Below are 24,595 nucleotides of genomic sequence, written 5' to 3'. Positions count from 1 at the left end.
GCCATCACTCGTATCATCATGGGTCTCTCACCAGGCAGTACGGGGCTTCTGGACAGTGTCCACATGCTGCTGTGCAGGGCTCACCTGCTGCTGCTGTTCACTTTCTTCCATTATAACAATGGGCCAGAAGCACTGGAGCTTGTGCAGTGTCCACCTTTAAGCACCCTTCCCCCCCCCCCCCGTATATCCGGGTCAGCAGGTCCTGGCTGGGCGCCTCTTCCTCCCCCAGAACTGTCATGCCCTCGGTGCACCGTTACTGCCCCAGAACCCCGCCCCCTGTCGGCCACTGAACGAGTCACCGGTCACCGCCCTGGACCCCGGGGGCCCCAGACCCTGGCCGCAAGTGCGACCGCGGCGCCATTATCCGGCCAGACATGTCACCATGGCAATCCCAGCCGAATCACCAAGACGCCAGCCGCGCTAGAGGGCCTGCCCAGGACGCTTCACCAGCCGAGCCCCTGGATGCCACCAGCACCCAGAACACCACACAGCCCTAGCAGCACGTCGGGGACCGCACAGATCTAAAGGGGCATACTTACCTTCTTCCGGCACTGGCGCCCCGGGGTCAGTAATCCTCTGATCACTGCTCTACCTGCCTGCTCACTACCATGCGGTCCACCTTGGCGCTTCCAGGGACCCCGCATGGGCCACAGAAGGGGACCCCCGCTACCTAAACTAACCGGCCAGGCCTGGGATCCATCGAATCCTCACAGGTATGCTGTAGGAAAGGGGTTCCCGTCAGGGACAGGAAACCAAGTGATGCGTGGGAGAGGTGCTGCTCTTTTGTATCCGTAGGTTTCCTGTCCCTGAAGGGCGGATCCCCTCTCTCGTGGTGCTGTCATGGGAGACCAAATGAGCAGTATTTTTTCTGCTCTCTTACAGGTTTTCTTCTGCTTTGAATCTGACAGCAAGACAACAAAAAGGGATATTGATGCCCATGAAAAGTGTAACGGCGGCCCACAGTAATGGACCAGGAGCGTCTTGGGGAAATGGCCGCAATGGGAAAACATCTCCCCCCAAATACTGTACCTTTCTTCTGTCTCTGAAGCTGCTGGTAAAAGAGAAACTTCTTATATTTTTTTATCTTGTTCCACTAGAAGGAGAAAGAGAGAAAGAGAAAGAAAGAAAGAAATGGTCAGCAGTGACATCAGGCTATTAGATTTCATCCTGAGGTCTAACTCCGTGCGGACGCGGCCGGCCATGTTAGGCACGCTCAGTCTGACTGCGGGATCTGGTCTAGATTTATAGCATGCAAGTGTGAATGAGCGGCTATGAATGGGCAGAAAGTAGCCAATCAGTGGTTGGGGTGGGGTTATACAGAGCTCAGCATTCAGAGAACTGATAGATCTGCAACAGATAAAAAAAACAATTCTTGCCTTTTTTTTGGCGGGGGATTTTATTTTAGTAGCGTTCATTGTGCATTAAAATTGATCAGGTGACATTCTTCAGGTCAGTAAGATCAAGAGTTAACGACAATACGAAATTTGTATGGCAGCGGCATCTGTATGGTTAAAGAGGAGCGATTTGTGCTAGCTCCGACTGCTGCTAGAGGCAGGTGTTGACTGTGTAACACAGCTGACACCTGGCCTGAGTGGAGCAGACTCAGCTACTGAGCCCGCTATATACGACCGCATCCTGTGTCTAATGAACATACATATCAGTTGTTAGTACAAGGAGATGAGGCCATAGGGTTGGGCAATATATAAGTACGTTAGTGATACTAAGGTACTGAGCACAACTAGCAGTAATGTGGCTAATATAACAGTGCCTATATACCAGAAGAATAATCATAGCTTCACTAATGAATGATGACTGGGATGTAATGAACACTCACCTTAAATCGCTTTGGGTCAAATGGTTCTGAGTCTGATCCAACCATAAATGGGTTGCTGTGCATTTCAGAATTATCGGGAAACTGACTATAATGAAAAGGCCTGAAGAAAAAAATAATGACACGTTACACATACAGTATACTGAACTCAATAGGGGGTAAGTTCGGGTTGGTGCTCTATGTGCCCACAATCACAGAAAATTTAGCTTCCTTATAAGGGGGAAGTTCTTTTTCCTAAAGATTTGTTCACTAAACATGACACAAGATGGTGTCCATAGAGAGCGATCGGCTGTGAAGAAAGCTCGGCTTGTGATGGGCTACCTGCTCGAGAGAGACATCATCCGAGAACCTCGAATTGCTCTTGGTCCTGACGCATTTCTGGGGTAACGTCCACGGAAGTCCAATGGTGAAGGTGAAAAATTATACCTTGGGTGTGCTTTAAAAAAAAAAAGAAAAAAAAAAGATGGTTACATCAAGGCATTATACAGCATCAGATGTACACATTAAGAGACAATCCCTGGTCCCTCCAAATACATCCGATGGCAGCAAATTATATACAGTATATCAGGGTCCTAATAATGATCTAGAGGAGAGAAGTAAAGAGGTTAATGTAAGGATCTCAGATTGGCCCACCAAGGCTTATCACCTCTCCAATATCTGACCTTCCCCAATTGCAGCACAGTGACTTTCGGTGTCTCCTAACTTGTCTCCCATCGAGCACATCTGGAACATCATTGGCTGACAATTACAAAGGAAGCTGCAAGCAGCGGATCTTGATGATTTGCCCAAGAGCATTCAGTGCTGCAGAACATTCCTCAGACAACCATTAAATAACCTCACTTATAGCAGCTGAGGCTATAAGTGATGGATTTCTGCATATGAAGTTCTCACTCCATACTGAATAAAAAGAGGTTTTGACTTTTTTTTTTTTAATCATTATCATGTCTAGCCATCCTGTGATTTCCATAATTTCACGACCTTTCCTTCTTTATTGAGGAGTGTATATACTGTAATATTGTAGACTTGCCGTATATAGTACAAGCAATAGCAAAATTAAAAAATGTTTTCAGGCGTATTAATGAAAAATAAAGTTTAAGTCACCCCCCCCCCCCCTGTCTAAAACAATGAAGAACAAAAAATACAGCATGGTTGGTGTTGTTCAGTCTGTAAAATTGCACTTTACATAATTAAAATTTTGATAAACACCCCAAAATAATAATAATAATAATAATAATTAAAAAAAAATATATCAAAATCCAGAATTGCCATTTTTCAGTCACAACACATCCCCCAAGAAATGCAATAAAAAGCGATTAATACAGCTATGATGAGAAAATAATAATAGGGATTTTTGTGTACTCACTGTAAAATCCTTTTCTCCAAGCCAGTCATTGGGGGACACAGACCGTGGTTGTATGCTGCTGCCACCAGTAGGCTGACAGTAAGGAATACAAAGAAAGTTAGCTCCTCCCCTGCAGTATACACCCTCCTGCTGGCTCCCAGAGAACCAGTTCAGTGCAAAAGCAGTAGGAGATAAATAACGAGTGATGAACGAGTACGAGTATACTCGCTGCTCAGGTTTTCCCCGTGCACGCTCAGGTGGTCTCAGAGTATTTATGACTGCTCGGAGATTTAGATCCTGGATGGTGGAACGAATCCACCTGGCTATCATAGCCGATAAAGTGGCTAAACCCTTCCTGTGACCATCAGAAAGCCTGAATCAAACATCAGACCTTCGGAAAGACGCCATCCTCGATACGTACCTTTTCAGAGCTCTCACCTCGTCCAGAGCATAGAGAACCTGTTCCACTTTGTAGACTGGAGCCGAACAAGATGAGGAAGAACGATGTCCTCGTAACGGTGGAAGTACGATACCACCTTGGCAACAAGTGACAGGTATGGCCTGAGGACAACCTTGCCTTGACGGAAGGAAAAGTATCTGAAAGGACAGAGCGGCCAGCTCCAGAAACTTGCCTGAATGACGTGACCGCCGCCAAAAAGGCGACCTTCCAGGACAGTAAAGTCAGCAACGTCATGAAAGAGGATCAAAAGGAGTCTCCTGTAAGACCCCCAGTACCAGTTAAGATCCCAAGGATCTAGCGGCATGCGATAGGGCAGTACCACATGTGAAACTCCCTGGGTGAAAGTCCTTAGATGCCGTTTTGTTGCAATAAGACAGATAAGGCCAAAATCTGGACTTTCAGCGAGTTGAGCGCCCGGCCTGAATCCAGATTGTTTTGAAGAAAAACTAAAATGGGGAAGGCGTCCCCTGCCCCAAGAAAAACACGCACTGAGGCGGGCTTACAAGCACTAGTCGCTGATGTTGTGAGAGTCCCACCTGGGTCAGAACCCAGGATTCAACGACCAAGTTGAGAACACGGGACTCCTGGGATCTGGAGACAAAACAGTCCCTGGAAAGCAGATCTGGAAGAGCCGACAATCGCCAGAGAAAGATGGCGACAAATTGTACTAGCTCCGCAAACAACACCTGACATGGTCAGTCCAGTATCACTGGGACCCCTTCAGCTTCCTAAAGACTCTCGGAAGTAGCGGAAGAGGGGAAACGGAACTGGCCCCATGGAAGAACCAGAGCATGCACTGCTACGGCTTTTGGATCTCGAGTACTTAGGCATGCGGTCTGGATGCCATCTGATCTACATCTGGAATTCCCCAGCGAAGGCAGATCTGTTGGAAGATGAAGTTCCCACTCGCCAGAGGCAAGACCCTGGTGGCTAAAGGAAGTGTGCCGCCCAGTTGCCCGGCATCGCAAAGATCACCAAGTGATTGATCTCTACCCATCGGAGAATGTGAGCGACCTCGGCTATGGCCGCCCGGCTGCAGGTACCCCCTTGAAGATTGATGTACACCGCAGTCCTGGCGTTATCCGATTGAATTTGGATGGGGTGGCCAGCCAGAAGACATTGGAACTGCTGTAGGGCTAGCCATATAGCTCGAACCTCCAGAAATATTGGTTAGGAGTTCCAGAGTTAAACGGCAGCTTTGAGCAATAAGGTGACGCTCCCCAGCCCAGAAGACTGGAATCCATAGTCACTACTAACCGTTTTAAACTGGAAGAAAGGATCTCCCCTTATTGAGGGAGGAGCTCAGAGGTCATCATCTGAGAGCCTGTCTGACCCACATTGCCAAGCAGGGCGAAGGTGACTGCTTCCATTGCCGCCACCATTTTTTCTAGAACCCTCATAGCAAATCGGATGGAATGAGGGGACGAGTGACAAGTGCGCAAGCTCCCTGTTGGAGGGCCAAGGCCTTGCATCACCAATGCTCTGGAGGTGTCCAGGATCATCCTCAAAAAGGATATCTGCTGGGCTGGAAATGTTTGGGAAGACTTGCTTAAGTTTATCAGCCAGCTCAGGCGAGAAAGGATATCGGAAGTGATACAGATGGACTCAGCACAGTCGTGGAAGGACGGTCCCTTGACTAGAAAGTCGTCCAGATAGGGCAGGACGACCACGCCCCGAGAGTGTAAGATGGAGACGACGGCCACCACGACCCTTGAGAACACTCTGGGAGCGGTAACAAGCCCTAAAAGCAGAGTCGTGAACTGACAATGCTGTTCCTGAATGGCGAAATGCAGGAATTTTGGCGAGGGGAAGAAAAAAAATAAATAAAAAAATTAAAAAAAATAAAAAAAAAAATCAGAAAGTGGAGGTTAGCAGCCCGAATGTCGGTGTATACCAGAAACTCCACCTTTTTCCATTGAGGTAATAACTGAACGGAGGGACTTCCTCCGAAAAAGGCAGACCTTGACAAACTTGTTAGAAGTTTGAGGTCCAGGATTGGTTCTACTTTTCCCATCCTTTTATTTGGAACTGTCTAGGACAGTGGTCCCCAACTTCAGGCCTCGAGGGCCGCCAACAGTGCAGGTTTTCAGGATTTCTTTAGTATTGCATCGGTGGTAATGTGATCATCTGCACAGGTGATGATTCCAACCCCTGTGCAATCCTAAGGAAATCCTGAAAACCTGCACTGTTGGCGGCCCTCGAGGCCTGGAGTTGGGGACCACTGGTCTAGGACAACCCTTCCACTGCTGGTTGGGTCTATAGGAAACTTGCGACCCTTGTCCCTGCGTGGGGAACGCCCTGGTTGGGAAGAAGTTGTGGTCCATCCTGGATTGGTTCCAACTTCTCAATGAATAATCAACCACTCTGATAAGAGTGATTTCAGACTTTTTGGGTGCAGAGTCCTCTTTCCATTGAATACAAATGGCATTTGCTGCTGACAGCACCGCGCAACTAGCTACGTCCAAAGAGGCATGGACCAGTCTCCCGCTCAAAAGATTTGATTAGCCAGCTGTACTGTTTTAGGGAGAAGATTACTGTTCTGAATCGAAGTAGTTAAGGTCTCCGACCAGGAGCCCATTGGTTTAGGTACCAATGCGGCGGCTAAGGAAGGGTAGAGTGCTTACCCGGAGAAACTGCAGGGTGGTAGAATGCGCAGCTGTATCCAGCAGGTCAGGATAAACCATCTCTTCTTGTCACTGCTGTCTTTAGACGGTGTAGGGTGAGAGTGATGAACCCTCAATCCACCATCCCCTTAACAGGGAAGTGGAGAGGGACCGTCTGCCTCTTTGCATCATTCGCTAAACAGTGGTGATGCAGTGTAGGCTGTTCAGACGCAAAAAAGGGGTGTCTCTGCACATCCCAGAGTTCAGGCCCCGGGTGGACATGGCTGGATGTCCGGCATTAGGCCTGGCTTCGGGAGAGGATACATGGAGGTGACACTCCACGTGTTCCTCTGTTGATGGTGTTGGGAGATCGGTGCCCTTTAAGGGACCCGTCGCCTCTAAAAATTAGCCCAGACATGGTATCCTATGTAGTGCATAGCTTATCCGGACATTCCCTATTCGGGGAAAAAAACTGGCAAATGCAGATCCGGGAAACCCAGAGGCTTCTGTCCTGTGAAGCGTTTGTCTGGCCGCTTTCTGTGCTGCTGAATAATGTCCTGAAATTCAGGATGGTTGGTGAACAATGCGGATGTTTAATCCTCTTAAAGGACACCGCTTGACCCGGAACAGAGATTCATCCACCTTCAGGGTTTGGTTGACGGCTTCAATGAGTTTATCTACCGTCACCTGAGTCTTAGGGGAGTCCTGATCGAGAAAATCGTTAGACTCCAACTCCGAGTCCTGGTCGCTGCGAACCCCTGGTGAGGAGGAGCGAGAAACGGAGCTTACGGATGCCGAGGTGCGGGAGGGCCCAGGAGACGTACTATGGGTACGTTTTCCAGCTGCCCTAGAATTTTGTGCCTGAGATCGGCCCCTGGAGGCCAACGGTTCTCGTGTGGAAGAGGAACCTTCTGAGACAGGCAGATGCCCCTAAGAGACCCGGAAGGGCTCAATCCCTTTCAGTGAGGCCCTGGACTGCGGCAGTGACGACGCTCACTCAGGGGGACTGGGTGCGCTAGGTTTGGTAATGGCAGAGGGCTCCTAAGCCTTCAGAGAGGACATTACTCTGTTCCTGGGATAGCGAGGACTGACAAAAGGTGCATGCAGCAAAGAATTGAGTACCCCCATATGTTCTGGCTCTACTGAATGCACCCAATGAGAAGAAGGGTAATGTCCAGAATATACTGCGGTGAAGCGGCCAATGGGAAAAAACAATGCCCAGGATCGCATCGCAGCTCTTACCCCTGTCCTGTGCCCGGATATAGAATCCATCCGCTGCTGGAACCCAGTCTGCAGAGTGCGTCCGAAAGCCTAAAAATGGACGTCGGGAACAGAGAAACACGCTGAGGGAGTGGACGGAGCTTCTGGCCTAGTACAGGCAGAAGCCGGGGAGAAAACTTCTGGACACCGGGAGCAAGAAGAGAAGGGGCGCAGCCGGAGGAGCGTGCGCGAGCAAGCGGGAGCAACGTACGGCTTGTGGCCTAGTACAGGCCGAAGCCGGGGAGTAAATTTCCAGCGCTGGCTGTCGCGTGACTGCTGGGTAGCCGCGGTTCACCAGGAGTCCTCCTGCCGCACCCGACACTCACCAATCGGATGTCCGAGGGGACCCGCTGTGAGGAGCTGCAGAGCTCGACCGCTCTATTGCAAGTCAGGTGCCTTCAATTTGGACGGTGCAGGAACCCTCCATCCACCATCCCCTTCATAGGGAGGTGGAGAGGGACCGTCCGCCTCTTTGCACTATCCGCTTTAACATTGGTGGTGCAGTGGGGGCTGCACGGACGCCAAATGGGGACCTCAGTACATCCAAAGGGTTAATCCCCTAGGATGGGAAAGAGCTGAATGTCCGGCATTAGGCCTGGCTGCGGAAGAGGATACGTGGAGGCAACACTCCATGTGCTTGTCCGTCAAGGGTGCGGGGAAGTCGGTGACCTTCAAGGAACCCGTCACCCCCAAAAACCAGCTCAGGCAGTGGCATCCCACATTGCAGGAGAGGATACGGGGAGGCGACACTCGCCGTGCTCGCCTGTTGGTTGGGGGAGATCGGCCCCTTGAAAGGGTTTGTCGCCCCAGTCTTCCAGGTTTTTAAAACTTGAAAGACAAAAATAAAATAAAAAAAAGTATGGACTGAATAGCAGACCCCAGTGTGCCTCCTATGGACACTAAGCATGAACTGGTTCTATCCGGAGCCAGCAGGAGGGTGTATACTGCAGAGGAATCGCTAACTTTCTTTGTATCACTTAGTGTCAGCCTCCTAATGGCAGCAGCATACACCCACTGTCTGTGTCCCCCAATGAGGCGAAGGAGAAAAAGTAGTTCCCACTCATGAAGGGGTTAAAGGTTTTATCTTCAGCAGAAAGGCACCACTGCTCTTACAACCGGCTTTCTGCTTTATTAAACGGTGTATTCTGGTTTCATAAGAAAAATCTGCAGACACTACGGGACTGCTGACTGCCAAATAGTGACAGTGTGCAATGTGTGCCCTGTGAGGGTAGCCGGTCACGTAACCATATATGCAATTTGCATCCTTGCAGTCAAGTGCTGACTAGACTCTCCTCCGCTTCTCAATAGTCTAGAGAAGAAACTGCTAGTCGGCAGGTGACTGCCCACTCACATAGGGCACACCGAGGTATCCAGACAGCGTGCACATCGCACACTGACAGTATTTGGCAGTCTGCAGTCACAGGGTGACTGCAGACTTTTCTACTTAGACTGGACAACCCCTTTAACAGCTTGAAAAACCGATATTGTTGTGCCACTGGCCCAAAATGTGCGTTCTCCGATGCTGCAAGTAGGAACCCCTGCGTATCCGTGAGCCCCATTATTACATCTCTGCTCAGGGACCTCTGCGTATCCATGAGCCCCGTCTCTACATCAATGCAGGGACCCCCATGTATAAGTGTTCTCTGTCCATACATGTCTGCTCAGGGACCGTTGCGTATCGGTGACTCCCATCTGCACATCTCTGCCCAGGGACCCCATGTATCGGTGTCCTCTGTCTATATAACTCTGCTCAGAGACCCCTGTGTATCGGTGACCCCCATCCATACATGTCTGCTCAGGGACCCCTGTGTATCGGTGACCCCAATCCATACATCTCTGCTCAGGGACCCCTGTGTATCGGTGACCCCCATCCATACATCTCTGCTCAGGGACCCCTGTGTATCGGTGACCCCCATCCATACATCTCTGCTCAGGGACCCTGTGTATCGGTGACCCCCAGCCATACATCTCTGCTCAGGGACCCTGTGTATCGGTGACCCCCAGCCATACATCTCTGCTCAGGGAACCCTGTGTATCGGTGACCCCCATCCATATATCTCTGCTCAGGGACCCCTGCGTATCGGTGACCCTCAGCCATATATCTCTGCTCAGGGACCCCTGCGTATCGGTGACCCCCAGCCATATATCTCTGCTCAGGGACCCCTGCGTATCGGTGATCCCCATCCATACATCTCTGCTCAGGGACCCCTGCGTATCGGTGACCCCCATCCATACATCTCTGCTCAGGGACCCCTGCATATCGGTGACCCCCATCCATATATCTCTGCTCAGAGACCCCTGCGTATCGGTGACCCCCAGCCATATATCTCTGCTCAGGGACCCCTGCGTATCGGGGACCCCCGCGTAACATAGTAACATAGTTAGTAAGGCCGAAAAAAGACATTTGTCCATCCAGTTCAGCCTATATTCCATCATAATAAATCCCCAGATCTACGTCCTTCTACAGAACCTAATTGTATGATACAATATTGTTCTGCTCCAGGAAGACATCCAGGCCTCTCTTGAACCCTTCGACTGAGTTCGCCATCACCACCTCCTCAGGCAAGCAATTCCAGATTCTCACTGCCCTAACAGTAAAGAATCCTCTTCTATGTTGGTGGAAAAACCTTCTCTCCTCCAGACGCAAAGAATGCCCCCTTGTGCCCGTCACCTTCCTTGGTATAAACAGATCCTCAGCGAGATATTTGTATTGTCCCCTTATATACTTATACATGGTTATTAGATCGCCCCTCAGTCGTCTTTTTTCTAGACTAAATAATCCTAATTTCGCTAATCTATCTGGGTATTGTAGTTCTCCCATCCCCTTTATTAATTTTGTTGCCCTCCTTTGTACTCTCTCTAGTTCCATTATATCCTTCCTGAGCACCGGTGCCCAAAACTGGACACAGTACTCCATGTGCGGTCTAACTAGTGATTTGTACAGAGGCAGTATAATGCTCTCATCATGTGTATCCAGACCTCTTTTAATGCACCCCATGATCCTGTTTGCCTTGGCAGCTGCTGCCTGGCACTGGCTGCTCCAGGTAAGTTTATCATTAACTAGGATCCCCAAGTCCTTCTCCCTGTCAGATTTACCCAGTGGTTTCCCATTCAGTGTGTAATGGTGATATTGATTCCTTCTTCCCATGTGTATAACCTTACATTTATCATTGTTAAACCTCATCTGCCACCTTTCAGCCCAAGTTTCCAACTTATCCAGATCCATCTGTATCAGTGAGCCCCATCCATATATCTCTGCTCAGGGACCCCTGCGTATCGGTGACCCCCATCCATATATCTCTGCTCAGGGACCCCTGCGTATCGGTGACCCCCATCCATATATCTCTGCTCAGGGACCCCTGCGTATCGGTGACCCCCATCCATATATCTCTGCTCAGAGAACCCTGCGTATCGGTGACCCCCATCCATATATCTCTGCTCAGAGACCCCTGCGTATCGGTGACCCCCAGCCATATATCTCTGCTCAGGGACCCCTGCGTATCGGTGACCCCCGCGTATCGGTGAGCCCCATCCATATATCTCTGCTCAGGGACCCCTGCGTATCGGTGACCCCCGTCCATATATCTCTGCTCAGGGACCCCTGCGTATCGGTGACCCCCATCCATATATCTCTGCTCAGGGACCCCTGCGTATCGGTGACCCCCATCCATATATCTCTGCTCAGGGACCCCTGCGTATCGGTGACCCCCATCCATATATCTCTGCTCAGGGACCCCTGCGTATCGGTGACCCCCATCCATATATCTCTGCCCAGGGACCCCTGCGTATCGGTGACCCCCATCCATGTATCTCTGCTCAGGGACCCCTGTGTATCGGTGACCCCCGCGTATCGGTGACCCCCATCCATATATCTCTGCTCAGGGAACCCTGCGTATCGGTGACCCCCATCCATATATCTCTGCTCAGAGACCCCTGCGTATCGGTGACCCCCAGCCATATATCTCTGCTCAGGGACCCCTGCGTATCGGTGACCCCCGCGTATCGGTGAGCCCCATCCATATATCTCTGCTCAGGGACCCCTGCGTATCGGTGACCCCCGTCCATATATCTCTGCTCAGGGACCCCTGCGGATCGGTGACCCCCATCCATATATCTCTGCTCAGGGACCCCTGCGTATCGGTGACCCCCATCCATATATCTCTGCTCAGGGACCCCTGCGTATCGGTGACCCCCATCCATATATCTCTGCTCAGGGACCCCTGCGTATCGGTGACCCCCATCCATATATCTCTGCCCAGGGACCCCTGCGTATCGGTGACCCCCATCCATAAATCTCTGCTCAGGGACCCCTGTGTATCGGTGACCCCCATCCATGTATCTCTGCTCAGGGACCCCTGTGTATCGGTGACCCCCATCCATAAATCTCTGCTCAGGGACCCCTGTGTATCGGTGACCCCCATCCATGTATCTCTGCTCAGGGACCCCTGCGTATCGGTGACCCCCATCCATGTATCTCTGCTCAGGGACCCCTGCGTATCGGTGACCCCGATCCATGTATCTCTGCTCAGGGACCCCTGTGTATCGGTGACCCCCATCCATATATCTCTGCTCAGGGACCCCTGTGTATCGGTGACCCCCATCCATACATCTCTGCTCAGGGACCCCTGTGTATCGGTGACCCCCATCCATAAATCTCTGCTCAGGGACCCCTGCGTATCGGTGGCCCCCATCCATAAATCTCTGCTCAGGGACCCCTGTGTATCGGTGACCCCCAGCCATACATCTCTGCTCAGGGACCCTGTGTATCGGTGACCCCCATCCATAAATCTCTGCTCAGGGACCCCTGCGTATCGGTGGCCCCCATCCATAAATCTTTGCTCAGGGACCCTGTGTATCGGTGACCCCCATCCATGTATCTCTGCTCAGGGACCCCTGTGTATCGGTGACCCCGATCCATATATCTCTGCTCAGGGACCCCTGTGTATCGGTGACCCCCATCCATATATCTCTGCTCAGGGACCCCTGTGTATCGGTGACCCCCATCCATACATCTCTGCTCAGGGACCCCTGTGTATCGGTGACCCCCATCCATAAATCTCTGCTCAGGGACTCCTGTGTATCGGTGGCCCCCATCCATAAATCTCTGCTCAGGGACCCCTGTGTATCGGTGACCCCCAGCCATACATCTCTGCTCAGGGACCCTGTGTATCGGTGACCCCCATCCATAAATCTCTGCTCAGGGACCCCTGCGTATCGGTGGCCCCCATCCATAAATCTTTGCTCAGGGACCCCTGTGTATCGGTGACCCCCGTCTGGACATCTCCGCTCATCCATACAGTCACGGCCATTAGATGTGCTGCGTATTACTGGGGCCCGGACACAAGGTTTTACCATGAAAACCCCCATTTGCTTCTTTTCGGTGAAACACAAGATAACATGCCAGGGCTTTGTGCCCACTGTCACGCCCACTCGGGCAACTCCGAGCTCTCAGTTATTACACTGAACAGCTTCATTAGCAAAAGAACTAGAAGTCACAGCATGCCCTGCCAAAAACAGGCCTGCCTGTAGGAACTTGCAGAGCGAACTGGGGATTGAAGTTCCCCCTCCCTGGTATATGTAGGGCCCTGGTGTATTACGACAAGTAAATGACTGCAGTGACCACAGCCCCCATCTTCATGCTCACCCCAGTCTCCAGCATCCATAGCGCCCGCGTTGTTTCCAGCTCCCTTCCGAATGAGGCTAGAGCGCATGCGTACAACGCGTGAACATGTTCCGTTCCGATTGGACAGTTCACCTGTCCATCAACTTAATCAGCGAACGCTATTGGTTGCTATCCGGATGTGACGTCAGGAAAGTACCTGAACATCTTTTTTTTTCTCCATCTTTGTTGGGTAAAGTTCCCTTCTCGCGTTAGTTGTGACAGTGATGGCCGGCGCAGCAGTCATGGTAGCGACTAGAACGGAGTTGATTTTTTGAGGGAATTATGTCACTATGAAGGGGCGGGGCCTCCTTCAGTCCCAGACTGGCAGACTGAGACTCCGAGTGCAGTGAGTGAAGAAGATCTGAGAGAGAGTAGAAAGCTGCTCTGTAAAGGAGTCTGCTGTCTGCTGGAGAGGCGAGGAGGGAAATGAGCAGCTGCCCCATGGAGCCGTGTGAGGAGAGGACTGAGGGGCTGCCCCAGGGACCCTTGTACAAATGGGAATGAGGACACCGGTCGGTGTGAGTGCTGTGAGGATGTATTTTGGAAAGGGTTAATGTTTCTTCAGTGGAAATTCATAGGGAAGGTGATGATGAGGGGCTGTGCAGAGTAGGGGAGATGATGATGGGCTGTGCGGAGAAGGGGAATGATGATGATGGACTGTGCGGAGACGGGGAATGATGATGATGGGCTGTGCGGAGAAGGGGGATGATGAGGGGCTGTGCGGAGTAGGGGAGATGGTGAGGGGCTGTGCGGAGTAGGGGAGATGATGAGGGGCTGTACGGAGAAGGGGGATGATGACGAGGCACTGTGCGGAGAAGAGGGATGATGACGAGGGGCTGTGCGGAGAAGGGATGATGACGAGGGGCTGTGCGGAGAAGGGGGATGATGATGAGGGGCTGTGCGGAGAAGGGGGATGATGATGAGGGGCTGTGCGGAGAAGGGGGATGATGATGAGGGGCTGTGCAGAGAAGGGATATGATGATGAGGGGCTGTGCGGAGAAGAGGGATGATGACGAGGGGCTGTGCGGAGAAGGGATGATGACGAGGGGCTGTGCGGAGAAGGGGGATGATGATGACGACGAGGGGCTGTGCAGAGAAGGGATGATGATGAGGGGCTGTGTGGAGAAGGGGGATGATGATGAGGGGCTGTGCGGAGAAGGGCGATGATGAAGAGGGGCTGTGCGGAGAAGGGGGATGATGATGAGGGGCTGTGCGGAGAAGGGGGATGATGAGGGGCTGTGCAGAGAAGGGAGATGATGATGAGGGGCTGTGCGGAGAAGGGGGATGATGAGGGGCTGTGCGGAGAAGGGGGATGATGAGGGGCTGTGCAGAGAAGGGAGATGATGATGAGGGGCTGTGCGGAGAAGGGGGATGATGATGAGGGGCTGTGCGGAGAAGGGGGATGATGATGAGAGGCTGTGCGGAGAAGGGGGATGATGATGAGGGGCTGTGCTTAGAAGGGGGATGATGAGGGGCTGTGCGGAGAAGGGATGATGAGGGGCTGTGCGGAGAAGGGGATGATGAGGGGCTGTGCTTAGAAGGAGGATGATGAAGAGGGGCTCTGCGGAGAAGGGGAATGATGATGATGAGGGGCTGTGCGGAGAAGGGGGATGATGATGAGGGGCTGTGCGGAGAAGGGGGATGATGATGAGGGGCTGTGCGGAGAAGGGGGATGATGATGAGAGGCTGTGCGGAGAAGGGGGATGATGATGAGGGGCTGTGCTTAGAAGGGGGATGATGAGGGGCTGTGCTTAGAAGGGGGATGATGAGGGGCTGTGCGGAGAAGGGGATGATGAGGGGTTGTGCTTAGAAGGGGGATGATGAGGGGCTGTGCGGAGAAGGGGGATGATGATGAGGGGCTGTGCGAAGAAGGGGGATGATGATGAGGGGCTGTGCGGAGAAGGGGGATGATGAGGGGCTGTGCGGAGAAGGGGGATGATGAGGATGAGGGGCTGTGCGGAGAAGGGGGATGATGAGGGGCTGTGCGGAGAAGGGGATGATGAGGGGCTGTGCTTAGAAGGGGGATGATGAGGGGCTGTGCGGAGAAGGGGATGATGAGGGGCTGTGCTTAGAAGGGGGATGAAGAGGGGCTGTGCGGAGAAGGAGGATGATGAGGGGCTGTGCGGAGAAGGGATGATGATGAGGGGCTGTGTGGAGAAGGGGGATGATGAGGGGCTGTGCGGAGAAGGGGGATGATGAGGATGAGGAGCTGTGCGGAGAAGGGGGATGATGAGGAGGGGCTGTGCGGAGAAGGGGGATGATGAGGGGCTGTGCTTAGAAGGGGGATGATGAGGGGCTGTGCGGAGAAGGAATGATGAGGATGAGGGGCTGTGCGGAGAAGGGGGATGATGAGGATGAGGGGCTGTGCGGAGAAGGGGGATGATGAGCAGGGCTGTGGAGTCAGTAAGCCACAGTTGCGACTCCGACTCCTGGATTTTATCAGGTTTCCGCTCCGACTCCTTCATAAATGGCCAATTCGTAACAATAAATTTACTGTTGTCAAATATTAACATCGTGCTTATTCAGTTTCTCACCATCATAAAAGTAATCAGACCACTATATTTATTAGAATATAGCAAATAACTTTTAAAAACATTTCTAAACTCTTGTAAGTAAATATGCAATGAACACTGTTATGCAGTTAATAAGAAGAAATCTATAAATTTGTCCTCGGAAAAAGTATTGCCTCTGTCAGATCCTCCTTCATGGATGCCCTCAAATCTGATCTAATTATTTTGAGAGCAGAGAACAACCTCTCTACACTAACTTGGGTTGGTGGCAAAGCAGTAACCACTCGGGCAACATCTCTGACAATGTCAGGATACAGAGGAATCGCTTGTTGCACTGTTATTTTTCATGAACGGTCAAATTTCTCAATTTCTTTTAGTGCACATGAAAAATTCTGCTGAAATGTACTGGCTGTGTTCTTTGGTGGGAATGACTCTTCTATGCGGGAACGCTTTGCACGGTCCTTGTGATCCAAATATTTTTCAAAATTAAATTCTTCATCAGTTGATGAGGGTGAAGATGTGGCAGGACGACCAAATTCTTCTTGTTCCTCCTGACTGTTCTGCAACCCTTTCATCCTCACTGCTATTTCAAACAGAGCTTCTTTTCCTTTAGTTAGCTGTTGATCATCTAGAAGAATCCGATGCATTGGGGCTACATAAACAGCTGCCAAAAGAATGTTATTTTGTAATAGTAGCTCCTCTCTCCGTTTCATTGATGTAGCAATGCCACTTGCAATTAACCCTCCTCTTTGGGACAGGTGAAACATCAGGTTCTTCCACTCCTTTAAGAAAATACCTGGAGTTAAGTCCTCTGCTTGTAATTTTTTAGTCACTGTAAATGGGTGCTCTAGCAATTTTTCCAGCTCAGTCACCTGATTCCACTGACTTTCATTTAGCGTCAGTTGAGGGTTAGCCAGGTCTACAAGAAAGGTTTTCAGTTCAACCAAGCGCTGAATCATAAAAGGGACACTGTCACCTGAATTTGGAGGGAACAATCTTCAGCCATGGAGGCGGGGTTTTTGATTCACCCTTTCCTTACCCGCTAGCTGCATGCTGGCTGCAATATTGGATTGAAGTTCATTCTCTGTCCTCCGTAGTACATGCATGCACAAGGTAAGATTGCCTTGCGCAGGCATGTACTACGGAGGACAGAGAATGAACTTCAATCCAATATTACAGCCAGCATGCAGCCAGTGGGTAAGGAAAGGGTGAATCAAAAACCCCGCCTCCATGGCTGAAGATTGTTCCCTCCAAATTCAGGTGACAGTGTCCCTTTGAGTACTGCCCCATCATGTGGCTTGATCAATAATTGCCCCTTTTCCAGCACGTCTCTTCAAAATTGAGTCAACTGTAGGGGTTCTGGCAACAGTAGCCAATTTTCTCACCTTGCCAATCAGTGCAGCAGCATGTCCTTCTTGCAGACTGTCTCTTATAGCCAGCTGTAGCGCATGCACAACACAGCGCATGTGATGAATGAAAGAATGTATTGACACAGTTTCAACAAGATCATCGAAACTATCATGTTGCTGTTCATCTGAAACAACTTCAGTTTGCTCCTCAGTTACAATACTGTGTTCCTCTATTTCAAACATTTCTGTGTCTGTGGACCCAGAATGTTCTTCTAGCTGCTTGTCACCATCATTACTCTCATTCATTAGCTTAATAATACTTATCATATTTGAAGCATTGTCAGTTACGACAGAAAGAACTTGCTCTTTTTTAAGTTCATAGTCTTGCAGAACCTTTTCCACCAAGACCTGGAGAAACTCACTGGTGTGATGAGCTTTGGTGTCTTTTACTGCCAATGTCTTGATAACTATTTAATTTTTGTCACAAACAAATCGGACATTAATGGCAAAATAGTTCACTCTGTGACGTGTACAGGCATCCATTTTAAGAAACAGAAAGCGTCCCTTGAGAGTTTTTTTAAGTTCTTCCTTTTGTTTAAAAGCTTCTTCGATTACTAATTTTCTAATACTCTCTCTCTCCAGAGAAACACCAAGCTTGCTGGCCATTTCCCCATTCAGACACATAAAAGCTGGTCATGAAAATAATGAAATAGGCACACTATCCTTTACAAAAAGCTCTATGATCTGTTTTTTAAATGTATCTACTGTCATTGTCACAGTAACTTTGTCACTGACAAAATATCTTGCAACTGATGGCTGCAAAGTTCTCTGCTCCTTTGTTTGGCTGGAAGAGCTGGGCACTGGTTCATTGGTTTGGATGCAGTCTTTCGCATCCACTGCTTTCAGTACTTCTAGATGAAAGCCGTGTAAATGTCTCTTTAGATTAGAAGCTCTGGTGGGAGCATTTTTATCTTTGCCTGAATATGCACAGCATTTGTTTTCATCTGGATCATTTGTCATGCACTGACAGACATAATGTTTTCTATCTTGACTGATGGTGAAATGTTCAAATACAGCTGATTTAATGTGATGCTTCTTTGACAGTCTCAGGTTTTTAATTCTGCATTCACAATCCAAATGACAATTGTTTTTCCTAAAAACAATTGTACAAAATTATTGCCAGGTCGTACAACTGATATAGTGGTCAGTAATACTGTTATTCCTCATGTACTCACAGTTAACTGATGCAAAGTTTGTTGAAAGGATATTACTTCTTACAGTCTTCCTCTTCTGAGTAGCAGCTGTGAGATGCTTGGAAGACGCACACCAAACATCTAGTCTAGAGGAGGAGCTTTACTACTAAGAATTTGCAACACATTTTCACTTTCAGTTTCATACATTGTAAGTAGGGGGGTTGGGGCAGCATGAGGTTAACCAAGTATAAGATTAGATAAGGGCAGTGGAGAATAGTGACACACAAGAAGTAAAGGTACCTTCACACATAACGATTTCGTTAACGATATCGTTGCAACGTCACGCTTTTTGTGACGTAGCAACGATCCCACTAACGATCTCGTTATATGTGACAGCGACCAACGATCAGGCCCCTTCTGGAAGATTGTTGGTCGCTGGGGAATGATCAGGACCTTTTTTTGGTCGCTGTCATCGCTGGATCGGCGTGTGTGACGCCGATCCAGCGATGTGTTCACTTGTAACCAGGGTAAATATCGGGTTACTAAGCGCAGGGCTGCGCTTAGTAACCCGATATTTACCCTGGTTACCATTGTAAAAGTAAAAAAAAAACCAGTACATACTCACATTCCGATGTCTGTCATGTCCCCCGCCGTCAGCTTCCCTGCACTGACTGTCAGCGCTGGCCTTAAAGCAGAGCACAGCGGTGACGTCACCGCTGTGCTCTGCTTTACGGCCGGCGCTGACACAATCAGTGCGGGAAGCTGACGGCGGGGGACGTGACAGACATCGGAATGTGAGTATGTAGTGTTTTTTTTTTACTTTTACAATGGTAACCAGGGTAAATATCAGGTTACTAAGCGCGGCCCTGCACTTAGTAACCCGATGTTTACCCTGGTTACCCAGGGACTTCGGCATCGTTGAAGACAGTTTCAACGATGCCGAAGTCGTTGCCCTGATCGTTGGTCGCTGGAGAGAGCTGTCTGCGTGACAGCTCCCCAGCGACCACACAACGACTTACCAACGATCGCCGCCAGGTCGTATCGCTGGTGGTGATCGTAGGTAAGTCGTTTAGTGTAACAGTACCTTAAGAAATGTCTATCTCCAGCAGAACTGCTTATCGCTGTTGTTCATAGTTTGATAGAACATAAATATTTGAGTAACATAAAATTCATATGAAAGTTCATTTATGAAATATTATTACATTTTTTTTAAAGCTGGAGTTGGAGTCGGAACATTTCTACCGACTCCGACTCCAACCAAGACTATCTCCGACTCCACAGCCCTGATGATGAGGATGAGGGGCTGTGCGGAGAAGGGGAATGATGAGCGGCTGTGCGGAGAAGGGAGATGAGGGGCTGTGCGGAGAAGGGAGATGAGGGGCTGTGCGGAGAAGGGGGATGAGGGGCTGTGCAGAGAAGGGGGGTGATGATGATGATGAGGGGCTGTGCGGAGATGTGGGATGAGGATGAGGGGCTGTGCGGAAAAGTGGGATGATGATGAGGAAGAGGGGCTGTGCAGAGAAGGGATGATGATGAGGATGATGGGCTGTGTGGAGAAGGGGGATGAGGATGATGGGCTGTGCGGAGAAGGGGGATGATGATGAGGGGCAGTGCGGAGAAGGGGGATGATGATGAGGGGCTGTGCGGAGAAGGGGGATAATAATCTTTATTTTTATAGAGCGCTAACATTCCGCAGCCCTTTACAGTTTGCATATATTATCATCGCTGTCCCCGATGGGGCTCACAATCTAAATTCCCTATCAGTATGTCTTTGGAGTGTCGGAGGAAACTAGAGTGCCCGGAGGAAACCCACGCAAACACAGGGAGAACATACAAACTCCTTGCAGATGTTGTCCAAGCTGGGATTTGAACCCAGGACTCCAGCGCTGCAAGGCTGCAGTGCTATCCACGGAGCCACCGTGCTGATGAGGGGATGTGCAGAGAAGGGGGATGATGATGATGAGGGGTTGTGCAAAGAAGGGTATTATGATGAGGGGCTATGCAGAGAAGGGTATGATGATGAGGGGCTGTGCAGAAAAGGATGATGATGGGCTGTGCAGAGAAGGGGGATAATGACGGGCTGTGTGGAGAAGGGGATGATGATATGGGGCTGTGTGGAGAAGGGGGATGATGATGATGAGGGGCTGTGCAGAGAAGGGATGTAACTTACTTGTAGATAAAGTAGAAAAAAAACATCTTATCCAAGCTCTAGGTACACAGAAGCACAGAATCTCTGAGACCACATGTAAATAAAATATTAAAAAATCAAAATGTGATAAATTGCATAGAAACGCGTTTCAGATGCACATGGATTCATCTGCGCTTTAAAGGCGTTGCTATGCTGTCTCTACAATTTAGCACGTTTTGATTTTTTTAAAAATTGCAATTTCCACGAAGCTGGATTTTCTTCACATTTGTAACTCCCTTGTGGCTGTGTCGGGAAGTGGGCAATGTCACTCTCGTGAGGCTGCATGTTGGGGGCTGTGGGGGGAAGGGGGTGCTGTCTCTCCTGTGCTTTTTGTTCTTGTTACTTATCTCTAATGTGGTTTATTTCTACATATTGGTTTGTAAAGTTCATTGTTATAGACTTGTATGTATAAATATATTTAGATTTTTCTGGTTTTTGTTATATTTACAGTGCCTACAAGTAGTATTCAACCCCCTGCAGATTTAGCAGGTTTACACCTTTGGAATTAACTTGGCATTGTGACATTTGGACTGTAGATCAGCCTGGAAGTGTGAAATGCACTGCAGCAAAAAAGAATGTTATTTCTTTGTTTATTTTTTTTTTAAATTGTGAAAAGTCTTTTCAGAGGGTCATTTATTATTCAACCCCTCAACCTACCAGAATTCTGTTTGGTTCCCCTAAAGTATTAAGAAGTAATTCAGGCACAAAGAACAATGAGCTTCACATGTTTGGATTAATTATCTCTTTTTCCAGCCTTTTCTGACTATTTAAGACCCTCCACAAACTTGTGAACAGCACTCACACATGGTCAACATGGGAAAGTCAAAGGAGCATTCCAAGGCCATCAGAGACAAGATCGTGGAGGGTCACAAGGCTGGCAAGGGGTACAAAACCCTTTCCAAGGAGTTGGGCCTACCTGTCTCCACTGTTGGGAGCATCATCCGGAAGTGGAAGGCTTATGGAACTACTGTTAGCCTTCCACAGCCTGGACAGCCTTTGAAAGTTTCCTCCTGTGCCGAGGCCAGGCTTGTCCGAAGAGTCAAGGCTAACCCAAGGACAACAAGGAAGGAGCTCCGGGAAGATCTCATGGCAGTGGGGACATTGGTTTCAGTCAATACCATAAGTAACGTACTCCACCGCAATGGTCTCCGTTCCAGACGAGCCCGTAAGGTACCTTTACTTTCAAAGTGTCATGTCAAGGCTCGTCTACAGTTTGCTCATGATCACTTGGAGGACTCCGAGACTGACTGGTTCAAGGTTCTCTGGTCTGATGAGACCAAGATCGAGATCTTTGGTGCCAACCACACACGTGACGTTTGGAGACTGGATGGCACTGCATACGACCCCAAGAATACCATCCCTACAGTCAAGCATGGTGGTGGCAGCATCATGCTGTGGGGCTGTTTCTCACTCAAGGGGCCTGGCCATCTGGTCCGCATCCATGGGAAGATGGATAGCACGGCCTACCTGGAGATTTTGGCCAAGAACCTCCGCTCCTCCATCAAGGATCTTAAGATGGGTCGTCATTTCATCTTCCAACAAGACAACGACCCAAAGCACACAGCCAAGAAAACCAAGGCCTGGTTCAAGAGGCAAAATATCAAGGTGTTGCAGTGGCCTAGTCAGTCTCCTGACCTTAACCCAATTGAAAACTTGTGGAAGGAGCTCAAGATTAAAGTCGACATGAGACACCCAAAGAACCTAGATAACTTGGAGAAGATCTGCATGGAGGAGTGGGCCAAGATAACTCCAGAGACCTGTGCCGGCCTGATCAGGTCTTATAAAAGACGATTATTAGCTATAATTGCAAACAAAGGTTATTCCACAAAATATTAAACCTAGGGGTTGAATAATAATTGACCCACACTTTTATGTTTAAAATTTATAAAAATTTAACTGAGCAACAAAACTTTTTGGTTTGTAAGATTTATGCATCTGTTAATAAATCCTGCTCTTGTTTGAAGTTTGAAGGCTCTAACTTATTTGCATCTTATTAAGCCTGCTAAATCTGCAGGGGGTTGAATACTACTTGTAGGCATTGTATTTGTTTTTAACCCCTTCCCGACCCATGACGCCACGTAGGCGTCATGAAAGTCGGTGCCAATCCGACCCATGACGCCTATGTGGCGTCATGGAAAGATCGCGTCCCTGCAGATCGGGTGAAAGGGTTAACTCCCATTTCACCCGATCTGCAGGGACAGGGGGAGTGGTAGTTTAGCCCAGGGGGGGTGGCTTCACCCTTCAGTGGCTACAATCGCTCTAATTGGCTGTTGAAAGTGAAACTGCCAATCAGAGAGATTTGTAATATTTCACCTATTAAAACTGGTGAAATATTACAATCCAGCCATGGCCGATGCTGCAATATCATCGGCCATGACTGGAAACACTAATGTGCCCCCACCCCACCCCAACGATGGCCCCCCCAAGCCACCGATCTGCCCGGTACACTGCTCCGGCTCCCCTCCGTCATGTGCTCCGCTCCCCCCGTGCTCTTGTTCGCTCCCCCGTGCTCCAATCATCCCCCCGTGCTCCGATCCAACCCCCCTGCACTCCGATCCACCCCCCCATGCTCCGATCCACCCCTCCCGTGCTCCGAACCACCCCCTCGTGCTCCGTTCCACTCCCCCTTGCTCCGTTCCACCCCCCCTTGCTCCGATCCACCCCCCCATGCTCCGATCCCCCCTCCCGTGCTCTCCCCCCACCCCATCATACTTACCGATCCTGCCGGGGTCCGTCCGTCTTCTCCCTGGGCGCCGCCATCTTCCAAAATGGCGGGCGCATGCGCAGTGCGCCCGCCGAATCTGCCGGCCGGCAGATTCGTTCCAAAGTGCATTTTGATCACTGAGATAGATTATATCTCAGTGATCAAAATAAAAAAAATAATAAATGACCCCCCCCCCCCCTTTGTCACCCCCATAGGTAGGGACAATAAAAAAATAAAGAATTTTTTTTTTTCCACTAAGGTTAGAATAGGGTTAGGGTTAGGGTTTCGGTATGTGCACACGTATTCTGTTCCTCTGCGGATTTCATAGCACACGCAGCCCTGGATCTGGTGGATGAGAACATGTGGCTGTCAAACAACATGTACCTCAAGACCGTTGACGAATTTAATGAATGGTTAGTTTCTGCATTTGTAACTGCTGGACATATGAGATTTATTATGCTACATGACGTACGGCAAGAAGATGGAATAAAAAATTCCGCTGCGGATTTATGGCGGATTTACCGCGGTTTTTCTGCGCGTATATCTCTGCGGTTTTACAACTGCGATTTTCTATTGGAGCAGTTGTAAAACCGCTGCAGAATCTGCAGAAAGAAGTGACATGCTGCAGAATGTAAACCGCTGCGTTTCCGTGCAGTTTTTCTGCAGCATGTGTACAGCGATTTTTGTTTTCCATAGGTTTACATTGAACTGTAAACTCATGGGAAACTGCTGCGGATCCGCAGCGTTTTCCGCAGCGAGTGCACATACCTTTAGAATTAGGCTTTGTGCACACGGTGCGGATTTGGCTGCGGATCCGCAGCGGATTCGCAGCAGTGTTCCATCAGGTTTACAGTTCCATGTAAACCTATGGAAAACCAAATCCGCTGTGCCCATGGTGCGGAAAATACCACGCGGAAACGCTGCGTTGTATTTTCCGCAGCATGTCAATTCTTTGTGCAGATTCCGCAGCGTTTTACACCTGTTCCTCAATAGGAATCCACAGGTGAAATCCGCACAAAAAAACACTGGAAATCCGCGGTAAATCCGCAGGTAAAACGCAGTACATTTTACCCGCAGATTTTTCAAAAATAATGCTGAAAAATCTCACGAATCCGCAACGTGGGCACATTTCCTTAGGGTTAGGGTTGGAATAAGGGTTGTGGTTAGGGTTGTGATTAGGGTTATGGCTAGAGTTGAGATTAGGGTTAGGAGTGTGTTGGGGTTAGTGTTGGAGGTAGAATTGAGGGATTTCCACTGTTTAGGCACATCAGGGGTCTCCAAACGCAACATGGCGCACCATTGATTCCAGCCAATCTTGTATTCAAAAAGTCAAATGGTGCTCCCTCACTTCCGAGCCCCGACGTGCGCCCAAACAGTGGTTTACCCCCACATATGGGGTATCAGTGTACTCAGGACAAACTGCACAACTATTACTGGGGTCCGATTTCTCCTGTTACCCTTGTGAAAATAAAAAATTGCTTGCTAAAACATCA

At 49.6% G+C, this 24,595-nt stretch overlaps 1 protein-coding gene across 3 annotated transcripts in view; it reads right to left on the bottom strand.

Moving 5' to 3' along the window:
- LOC138677027 (DBIRD complex subunit ZNF326-like) overlaps positions 1-13,246 on the bottom strand; it is a 55,934-nt gene extending 42,688 nt beyond the window's left edge. For all 3 annotated transcript variants that reach the window (XM_069766828.1, XM_069766829.1, XM_069766830.1), the window contains exons 1-4: positions 13,141-13,246; positions 2,153-2,267; positions 1,835-1,934; positions 1,030-1,093 (exon numbers count right to left, since the gene is read on the bottom strand). In XM_069766828.1, the coding sequence (XP_069622929.1) occupies positions 1,030-1,093; positions 1,835-1,934; positions 2,153-2,267; positions 13,141-13,207 (346 nt within the window). In that variant the 5' untranslated portion in view covers positions 13,208-13,246. The remainder of the gene's footprint in view (positions 1-1,029; positions 1,094-1,834; positions 1,935-2,152; positions 2,268-13,140) is intronic.
- Between the last annotated feature and the right edge of the window lie 11,349 nt (positions 13,247-24,595).

The sequence above is a fragment of the Ranitomeya imitator genome, chromosome 4 (genome assembly GCF_032444005.1).
Source record: "Ranitomeya imitator isolate aRanImi1 chromosome 4, aRanImi1.pri, whole genome shotgun sequence".
Lineage (NCBI taxonomy): Eukaryota > Metazoa > Chordata > Amphibia > Anura > Dendrobatidae > Ranitomeya > Ranitomeya imitator.
Note: the sequence above shows the minus strand (reverse complement) of the source record. Positions and strands in the feature narration are given on the sequence as shown.